Source organism: Aptenodytes patagonicus, chromosome 20, assembly GCF_965638725.1.
Source record: "Aptenodytes patagonicus chromosome 20, bAptPat1.pri.cur, whole genome shotgun sequence".
In the NCBI taxonomy this organism is placed as follows: Eukaryota; Metazoa; Chordata; class Aves; order Sphenisciformes; family Spheniscidae; genus Aptenodytes; species Aptenodytes patagonicus.
This window is the reverse complement of record NC_134968.1, coordinates 5,928,908-5,939,643: the sequence shown is the minus strand read 5'-3', so window position 1 is coordinate 5,939,643 and position 10,736 is coordinate 5,928,908. Positions and strand designations below refer to the sequence as shown.

The window sequence follows — 10,736 nt, the reverse complement described above, 5'->3', positions numbered from 1 at the left end:
CATGTGGCTCACGTCAACACTTTCAGAGGGTTATTCTGCCTCTTTGGTGCTCCCATTAGCTCTGTCTCCTGCAAGGGTTAATGTTCACCTCCCTCTCCATCTAAAGAATAAGTTGTCTATCTCACCCCCACCGTGAGATTAAGCGCAGTCACGGCCACCCTTCATCCTTACCTTGCAAAGTCTTGGCATGCCAAGCCAGAAGCAGGGTCTGTGCATCCTGGGTTTCTAAGTGAAATTAAAATGACAAAAATTTAAAAATTTGAAAAAAAAAACCAGCAAAAATCTCACTGCCCCAGTAAAGTCTCTTGCAAAGAGGGTTTGTCTGTGGGAGTGAGGGCTAGGAACAAAGTTGTGGGGTGGAGGGGGAGGAGAGCATGATTGACAGCCCTGAGCTGAGACTCATCCCTTACCTTGGGCCATGCAGTCTGATTGGCTGCCTGCTGACATCCCCAAGCCCTGCACTTTTTAATAGACGCTTTTGGATGATCTACAGGGAAAAGGCTTGGAGAGGTGTGTTTCTGACAAGCCAGAAAGTCATCCGCACTACAAGGGACTTTGTTTAACTCTTTTTTTTTTTTTTTTTTCTGGAAGGAGGGGGATTCTTCATTTTTCGCACTTAATGTTTTTCTGAAAACTTCACTGAGATTTTCCCCTTGCACCAGCCTGGACTAATGGATTACCACCTGCTTGGACTAATTTTATCTTTTCTCTTCAATGGCACAAAGGTCTTAGCCGGTTACCCAATTTGGTGGTAAGATTTCTTCCCCCCCTTCCTTCTTTCTATGATTGATTAATGAATTAATTAATTATTAGCTATGGGATTTGTGTGTATGCGTGTTCCTTCCTTTTCACCCTTCGCCCTGCTGAGCTGGCCACGACTGCATGTTTGATTCTAAGCATAATTTCTTCAGATTTGACCAGTAATTCATGAAAAGTTTGGGGGTTATTTTTAAAGGGCAATGTCTAGGTTTCCCTTTGCGCAAATGGAGTCTTCCCCACCACTCTTAATTTCTCCATTTTCGTCACTGTAGCAATAGGCATTTGTTTTAGATGTAAAAGGATGCGGTTTTATTTTCTTGTGCAATAGGAATTTTGTCTGTTGCATGACTGTGTAGCAGGTATTTTCCTCCTTTCCATTAAACCGTGATCGATCCTTTAAAAAAAAAATTAATTCTATTTTCTTTTTGGCTGCTGCAGTTTTTGGACTTCTTTCTCTTCTTTTGTTGTATTCTGTCATGTGAATTTAGTCTGGCAAATAAGCTGAGAACGCAAATGGCACCTGAGAAAATATTCATTAGTAAAATTCCTCAAAGATGGATTTTGTTCTTTTTAATTATGGAAATGTCACTTATTTCCTTGCACTAACGACAAAAATAATTTTAAAAAGAATTGGTTATATCTTATAATGTGGCTGATAAGAAACCTGAGTTACTTATTTTAAAAATAAATATAACAGTATATAAATAACTATATTAACAAAATGTAATCAGAAGCACTTTAGAACAGAAAATACAGAATAAAACATTTCAGGTCATTAAAACACAGCAGACAGCGAATTGCATAACAGAATATTTCAGTTAATTTCCCTCTTTATCGTGTAGGATTTCTTAAGGGAATATATCTTGTTAAGTTTCTGTATGTGCCAGGTAGGGGCTGTAAGCCTAATGATCTGTAGGGCAAAGAGGGAGATGTTGGAATTTGGTGCTACTGAGATTCTTGGGTTATTTTCGCCTTTCCAGAAAAGTCTTTTTTTTAATTATTGAATTAGAGCCTTTCAGTGCCAACATGGAGATGGCAAGAAGTAGGTGGGAGTGAACTTGGAAATGGACTGCCATGTCTGGGAATATTTAGCAATCGGAAGGGAAAAGCTGAATTTTTTTTTAATGATCCACTTATTACCGTGGACTTTGAGAATGAAAATGTGCAGTTCCAGTAGAGAAAGACTGAGAATACAATGAGAAGTCCATGCTCAGGAAGCATTTAAAAGCTACGCAGGTTCATGAAATGGCTAAATCACAGCGTGTTTTCTTGAAGAATTAAATTATTTCCTCGCCCTGAGTATGGCTGCCTAACTTCAGGATCTGAGCCTGGGACAGGAGACCCTGCTGAAATATAGACAGCATCACTTTGATTCCTTACATCCCCTTTCTCCTTCATCTGGGGACCAGCATGTCTGAATGGGGGTGCGCAGTGGGTTGTGGAACAGGCCAAAATTGCATGGCTGGTTCTAAAGGCAAGAATCTGCATGGGGCAACGGTACCTTGCCGTGACATCAGCTCTCCCAGGGTCTCACCAGCTCCTGACCTGCCTCAGGCTTTGATATAAATCGGGATTTAATGGCCAGAATCAAGGAGGGTTTCGACTCTCAGAGCGAGGAACCAAAATTTTCTTGATGAAAAGGTCTTTTTTTTTCCCCATGAAGCGAAAATGTCCCCATGAGCAAAATGTCTCTCCCTGTTTTCGGGAGAAGACGCTGCAGGCAGGTTTCTGCCCCATGTCCCTGTCTTCTCCAAAATCCTTACAAGTTCACCCAAAATGAACAATACAGAGGACATGTAAGACAGAAACACCAGGGGCATGGTAAGCAGCATCCATGGGAAAGGAGGGAGTTGAACAAACTATCCACAGAATTTCATTCAATAGATCTGCATCTTGCATATTTTTTGGAGATTCTGGCAATACTAAAGTGCCAGAGAGTCTCCGCTGCACTGAAGGGATGTGATGAGATGCCCCACGTAGGGTTGAGTGGCTATCAAAAATGGCATAGGGTTTTAGAGGTTTCTTGAAGGCCGAGGGAGCAGAAGGGCACAAATATCTGGGCCAGGGCTCCCCAACGGCTCAGGCAGAGACAATGCTTCCCACAGCACACAAAATTAAACATCTCCTTCAGTCCCACTGAAGGTTTTTAATATCTGCTCTGTGGAACTGAGATCTTGTGTACAGTGTGCCCTAGCATGATGTGATATATACTTTTAAAAAAAGCATTCTTTTCCAGTTGTCTTCCTGATCCTCTGATCTTTAGGCAGACACAGAGCAGACTTTGGGGGATGAGTCCCACTTGCAGGGTCCAACACGCCCCAAAACAGGGGGAGGGAAGCAAAGATGGAACACAGCATCAGCCCAGTCCCCTGCGCTGGGCTCCTGCAACCCTCCAGGCCAGGCTGGACCGGAGATCATCAGTGCTTCCTTATCCTCAGCTAAACCCATCTCTGCTAAATACAAGACCTTCAGGAAGGCTGTTTGTCTTGCAAGACCCCGAGACTACTGACAGATAGTGCCCGGTCCTGCTGGTGCAACCTTTCTGGGTATTTTTCTACTGTATAGGGAATATTTTGGCAGGAAAATCAAAACAGAGCATTTCTGCTTTTGGGGCATAAATGGGAAAAACATTTATTCCTGTAGTGGGGAGGAAGTGTCTGAATGCACACAAGGAAAAGAAGTGCAACGAGAATGGGGTCTCGGCACCTTGTAAATGGGTTTAGGGGTGGCTGGAATAATCCGGCTGCTCCACAGTGCAGTCAGACAATGCCAGCAAGCACGCCATCAATGACAGTGTGGTGGAAGGGATAAAAGCAAAACGATGAAGTTGCTGAGGATTTGCACTGAGTTGTATTTTTATTGAGGGGCCAGGGAAGGATGCTGGCCATCTGGTTATATTATCTAGAGAGAGCATAACTCAACAGCAACCCTCCAGCTTGTACGCCATCGTGTTGGAGGGTGGATCCTGCCCTTGGCCTCAGTGGTGAAACATTATAGGCAAGGCAGTGAGGCTCAAGCCATCAGCTCTTGGCACGGGGAGCAGTCTGGACAGATGGCATGCAAAGGAAGGACTTTGTGGTGTAAATACAGATCTGCAGTGTCCAGGCTCGCTGGTGGCAGCAGGAAGGTGGAGCCACTGGGCTGCAAAGCCAAGAGGGGAGTTTGCAGTCCAGCCTGTTTGATTGCTGGCAAGTCCCTGACATCATCCTCTCCCCAACCAACTAGCATTTTCCCAGGCAATGCCTGAGCAAGGTCCAGGGGTAGCACAGACTGTAGATGTAACCTTCAGTGAGCAGGGGTGGTATTTTGTCATAGGTCTAACCCTTCTTCACATGCTTCCATCCTATTACAGCAGTGAAAAGGAACAAATGGGGCACAGATGGGAAAAGGTCATCTGCCTCACTGCCAGCAAGAGTGCTGACAAGAGGAGCTAAAGCCAACAAAAGCTTCCTCAGATATGTGTCCAACACTTATGCTGTCTGGGTTACTGCTGCTAAAAGAGAGGCAGAGAAGGAAGAGATGGAGAGATGTGGTGAGGCCATGGAGACCAGGACTGCTGCTCTTCCTGACCCTTCAGGGATGGCATGGATGGAAGTAAAGTGGGCAGCGGGGTCGTGGCTGGCACCCCAGCCCCACAGGCAGCAGTGACAGGTCATGCCAACAGCCTTTTTAGGAGCCAGCAGAAGGGATGGTGGTGACACCAATCACATCTGCAGTCATTTTTTTAATCCCAAATACCCTGATGACAGCATGGATAACAGAACATCTGAGTCATTGGGGTTGGGGGGAATCAACGTATGAAAGACTGGTCAATGCAGCATATAGACAGACTGATGGATGGGCCCAGAGCTTCCTGGTAATGTCCTGAGAGAATTTAGATGAAAATCTAGCCCATGGCCAGAGCTGTGTCAGTGCAGGCCAACAGAGATATTGTGGCCCAGTAAAAAACTAGAAACCACTCCCAGGATGCTAATACATGTGCAGGAGCTGAAAAAGACAATCAGGGAGACAACTCCATCCATGAACTGAGAAGAAACACCAAATGCCCTCCTCTTGCATGAGGGTCATTCACCAAGAAGTCTTGAAAACCTCTGGTGTGTTACTAGCCTGGACAAAGGAACCAAATTTGGAATTATTGGTGTAAACAGGGAGTAAAATATTCAGTCCCACTTCTCTCATCATTCCTCAAGACACAGTATTAGTAGATCACTGCCAATAACTGTGACTCTCACCAAGTGCATCTTCCAATCCAGCATTTCTTGGCCTCTAAGCAGATGGCTTGGCAACTGGAAGAATGGCTTTGTCCGTCATATGTTATTAAATTTTATTTCTATCCCTCAGAAATGTTTTCAGGGGAAGCTAGAGACTTTGGCAGCTGGCTGAGGATCCCAGTGGCCTTGGGCCCCTAGGAAGAGGCAGATAGAAACTTAAAAACATGTTCTCACTGGTCCCACAGTAGCTTCCTTATTAGAAAAAACCTGTATGTGAAAACCATTTGCATGTAGATGTAGTCTGAGGTGACATGTAACTTTTCTTTAGCTCTCAGTGTCTCACATTGCTGGAATGAATGGGGGACTTCATTCTCTTGGCAGTCTTGTTTTTTTCATTCTCTGAAGGTTCAAAACATTTATATCCTGTAGCCTGTGTTTTGTTATAGGCATGTGGCCCTTCAACCTTTATTCAAAAGGAATAAAATTGCAGTGCAGCATCAGACTACAAGAGTGGGTTTCCTGATGCAAATCCAGCTGCTGTAGCACTACAAAGGAAGAAAAAGACCCCACGTATAATTGTTCTACAGCTTAAAATACAGCCAGTTCTGGGGAAAAATGACTAAGATAATGATGGAGTTTGTCAGTGACAGAGCTGACGGTACTTACCGTGCAAGCCTAGAGGTGCTGCTCTGGCTCCTGGTCTGGTACACGAAGCCAAAGCACCTCCACCAGCAGCCTGTGCTGGCACGTGAAGCTCTGAACTGGAAGAGTTGACACATAAACCACACATCGCCTTCTGCTGACGCTGCTGGAGGGGTGTTAACACCCGCCGGCGGCTGGTGGGTAATGCCGCAGACTGCTGCCCCTAGATGTGTCAAAGCTTGTCTGCCAGAGCTGTAGGTGAAGCCACCTGGGGATTGCAGTGAGGCCAGAGGTAATGAGGAGAGATGCTGGGGTGATGTGTGGCTGCTCATGAAAACAGCTGTCAATAACTAAATGGCCACAAGCATTCAGGATCTTGTGGTTTTAAAGGTCTTCTTCAGCATTTTCTGCAGCCAGGCATGGCCCATGGGAATCCATATCACCACCCTGCCAAATGGGACGGTTAGTCCATGCCATGAAAGCAAGAGCTTTTCATGATCAAGCTGAAATTCAGATTCATTGTCTGTCCTGTACAGCAAACACACATGGGCAGCCTAATCATTGCCAGAGGAGAGCTTCTGAGGATGTACAGCCTTGTGAACCTCAACATACTCCAGGTCTTGGCAGAGTGTTAGCATGGCCAGGTAGCATCTCTTGTCGGTTTTCTCTCTCCCCTACATGGCAGAGTGCAGTGCAGTGGAGTCCTGCTGGTAACAGCTTCAAAATGCTACTAGAACACAACAGTAAAGAGCAATAAGAAATGTACACATTTCCCTAAATATCAGGAAGCCTCATTCCTTTGAAAACTAACCACTCATGTCTCCTGGAGTGTCCCAGCCCCAGGGATCCACTCTGTCCTGCAGGGCCAACAGAAGCCTGGAGCCAGATGAACATAAGGAGAAGGGCTCTGACTCACATAAAGACTTAAAAGTGTTTCCGCCCTTAAGCTAGAAATCTCTGTTACCATTCTTGTAACTAAATTTAGAAGTAAATTTAAGTGGTCACAAAGAGGCTGTTTAATTGCAAACCAATCGCGTTTCATTTGAATCCTTCATTAAAAGCAGAATTTGACAAAGTGGAACACCTGTCTAATGGACCCCATGCAAGAGCACTCAAAATTCAGGGGGGACATTTGACCCACCAGCTCAGGGCTGGCTGCAGGGTGTTGGCGATGCTGGAGGCCACCAACAAGCAAATTCACATACCAGCTGTTCTACATGCTGACTTGCTTCCCCAGCTATATGTCAACACTCACCTTGATGCGGGCAGGTAGACACTTCACACCCCACCAACATAGTTGTGTGTATGCAGGCGGGGAACTGGTGACGGTGGTTACCAGCGGGAATATGAACCCACAGTTGTGCTCATCCCAAACAAACTGAAGTGCATGCTGGGCTACATTAGGAGGAGGAGTGTGGGCAGCAGATTGAGGGCAACTGTCATCCTCTGCTTGGCATTTGGGGCACTTGTAATACTGTGTTGAGAAGTGTCCCCCCTACCCCCAGTTCAAGAGGGATGTGGAGAAACTGGAGAGTAGCCAGTGGATGCTTCCAAGATGGTAAGAATCTGGGGCACACGGTTCACCAGGAAAGGTGGTGGGACCTGGGCTCATTTAGTCTGGCTAAGAGGAGACTGAGGGCTGTTCAACAGCAGCCTATGGCTTCTTGAAGGGCTCTTACAAAAATGATAGAGCCAATCTTTTCTCCGTAGTGCCAGCCAATATAGCAAAGGGCAATTCCCACAAGCTGGGGCTTCAAAGGTTCATGCTTGCATGAGGAGACCCTCCTTGCTCCAGGGTGGTGTGGCCCAGAGCCAGGTGCCCATGGAGGTGAGGAGGCTCCTTCCTTGGACATTTGCAGGACTCAACTGCACAAAGCCCTAGCCACCCTGGGCTGGTGCTGGGGAGTGTCCTACTCTGAGCAGGTGCTTGGACCTCCAAGGATCCTCTCAGCCATCATTTCTGTGACTGTGATACACCTTTTGCTGAGGCCAACAGTAGTGCTACAATAGATGTGAAGTGTTAGACAGGTCCTGGATTACTCAGTCCCCATTAGTGTATGTCTAATGGGCAGTGGGACCTTCATTAGGACCCTGAACACAACTAAGCAACTCTCATCCACGTGACAGCCCAAGGCTTATGATGGCAACATATGGCCCAACACACATGTGCCAAGGAGAAACCTGATGGTGACTCATGTCACCCCTGCTATATGCTACACATCTTCTGTGCCCAGATATGAGTCATTGCTACTCAACTAGGTCATGACAGGTCTTTAGCTAATGCTTTGTCACTGCATTTATCTTGGCTCTGTTGCTCTCCAGCTCCTGCACTGCAGTCACTGCTCTACTGGGTGTGTGAGCCGAGGAGAGATGCAAGAAAGCCTTCAGCCCTTCCTCCCTCCCTGTAGGCACAGTACAGACCTAGGTAGTTTGAACCCTCAGAGGACATGACTCTGAGGTCACCAAATCACTTCTGACTTTTAAATTATGCTTTCATAATTTAGCTGACACTCTAAGGGCACTTGATTTCCACTGCTGTCCTGGAGGCCCAGTGAACACTGCCCACATACTCACCAGGGCTGGTAACCAGGAGGTAGAAGGTTATCTTCCACTTGACATTGGTGATAGGGTCTCAGTGATGCTCATCAGGCCTTTCCACTGCCAAGTCAAACAGTTCAACCTAAACCAGCAGCTGGATTTTGTATGAAAAGGCAGGAAAATATCCATGTAGCCAGTTTTAAAGAACTAAAAAGCGAACCTTAAATATGAAATAATAAAGATTAAAGAATTGTGCTGTGTATTGAAAATACGCAGATATAATGCACAGCACTTTCAATTATCTCTGCAATGTATTCAAATGAAAAATGTCTTCATCTGATGTGTGCTACAAATCTCAATTTCTAAGGCTCGCCAGCAGATAGGCCAGCCACCTAGAAATACACCTCATCTACTGTTCAGACACAGAAGCTGTTGGTCCATCTGCCGACAGAAATCTCAATGTGAAGAAGAGTGCAGTACCCCTTTTGCATCATGAGAACCAAGCTGCCTTAATCAATGTATGCTTAACATATAAAAATCATAGGGTTAGCAATGGTATTTGTTTAGCTATGTCTCACTGCTAACATGCTCTTAGCCTTGTACATCCGATTTGCATGACTTGTGTTGAGCCAAAGTAGTATCTATGGCAATTTGGCTCAACTTGAGCCTGTTTTGAAATTTTTGCCAAGCCTGAGTGAAACATCCTAGGCACATCTAGTAGGAGTCTTAGCAGCTGCTAGTTGCTGTCTTCCCACTACCAGTGTTTGGCTGGTTTTAATATGTGACAGCATATCAAATATGGAACATTTTTGAGCATTAAAATAGAAAGAATTCTGGATTCAGAGTCCAGCCATTCAGCAATGTGGACACACCCAAAGTCCTTGATGAATGTCAAGGCCTTTGTGCATCCAAGAAATACTTCTGAGTAGCTATTATCATTTTTACAACATTATGAAGCTCATACCAAAGGCTTTTTGAAGATGGATTCATGGATTTTATTTGTGTCCATATGGATAGGATCATGTCTCAGGAGATATGGTCAAACCTGGAAATAAAAATCCAGTAGGCTGGCATTCCTTCTTTATTTAAGCATACTCTTACTCTCAGTTTCCTAAAGGCAATGGCTCTAAATGGAGCTTGTAGTGGAAATTGTGCCCAACCTGGGATAGCTCTAAAAGGTTATAAGGTACTTCTTAAAATAATAATCTATGGCAAGAGAATTGCAATGAGATTTCTCTCCCAGAAAGATAGGATCCTACTGTATGGAAATCACCAAGGCACAGTCTGCTGCTGATGGGAAGATGCTACCTCTCTATAAGGTAGACCTTCAGAAAGTCTGTCTTAGGTCTGATCTTGGAAAGGATGAAATCACCTGGTCTCTTTCCTCCATTGGTAGTTGGAGCCACCCAATGACTGCAGGCTAGACACCTGTTTTCCACTGGCTGTTGTTGGGATGAGACAAATCCGATGTTCACCGGCTCCTGCATATGTCCATAATTTCATTCTTCTTCAGTTCCCAATTCCACTCAGTGGATCAATCAGTGGTTTTCCTAAAGGATCTGAAATGGGAAGGATTTGTCAGGAACTTGGCTGTATAATTTACATATTCCATATATAGACAGTTACAGCTCGTGTTCCTTAAATTACTCAAAGTTTAATTTTAGCCTTCCGTTGGCAGATGCAATCTTATTTTTGCTGACCTGATCTGAGGTTCATTTTGTATCTACAAATGGAAGTGTTTTAATATTACTCAAGTTTGGAGGTAATATTATAGCGATACTGAATGGAATGAAAAGCTTCTGATATAGGGGGGTATCAGGTGATATTATTTAAGGTTATTTAGCGGAAGTTTCAGGATAAAGACCATGTCAGGAGTGTGACATGGTAAAAAACACATCTCAGGACCAACCATGGGGCACAGGTTGAGAAACATTGTGTTATAATTAACACTTGGTGCCTTTTTAACACTGTCTGTGCATTGACTGCATGTGAATTTGCAGCTTTTCCTATGATAATACCTGGAAAGAAAGCTTAGGACTAGGCATATCTTGAGAGTCCCCACCTCTTTCAGTCCAGGAGCACTGTGTTTCTTACTGTTTACTCTGACTTGTAATTCCAAATTAACCCCAGAACAGAAGGTATTTGCAAACCACTGGGTAAAATAGTGGTCCTTTACAAGCATATCTCGTCTCCCTTGTCTAACACATTACCCTGGCTAGAGGGTGCCTGTTTCCAGACCATACATCCATCCAACATATTTAGTAGACAGATAGGCTAGTGCTGATGCAAGTTAGTCAAGAAAACTTCTACCATCACCTAAGGAAGAAACTGCGAGCCATCCTCGGCTGAAAGGACTTCTACTGCACAGGCTTGAAAAATGGAATATTTACCCTGTAACAACAAAAATGTTGATCACCAGGACTGTTAGTGTAGTTGCTTTGCCATCTTTGAAAACATGAAAGAACTATGCTTTGATAAGCAAATTTGCTATGATAAAGGAGCCAAACTCTTTGTAATTCCTTTTCCAAAGATAGGTTTCCTGATTTGTTAATTTGCTAATTTGTCTTTTTCACAATGCTCTGAACC

General features: G+C 44.6%; 1 protein-coding gene across 1 annotated transcript in view; it reads left to right on the top strand.

Moving 5' to 3' along the window:
- The first annotated feature begins 671 nt into the window (after nucleotides 1-671).
- The window catches only part of WNT3 (Wnt family member 3), a 50,645-nt gene continuing 40,580 nt past the window's right edge, over nucleotides 672-10,736 (top strand). Inside the window, exon 1 of the mRNA XM_076356648.1 lies at nucleotides 672-751. Within this exon, the coding sequence (XP_076212763.1) occupies nucleotides 672-751 (80 nt within the window). The remainder of the gene's footprint in view (nucleotides 752-10,736) is intronic.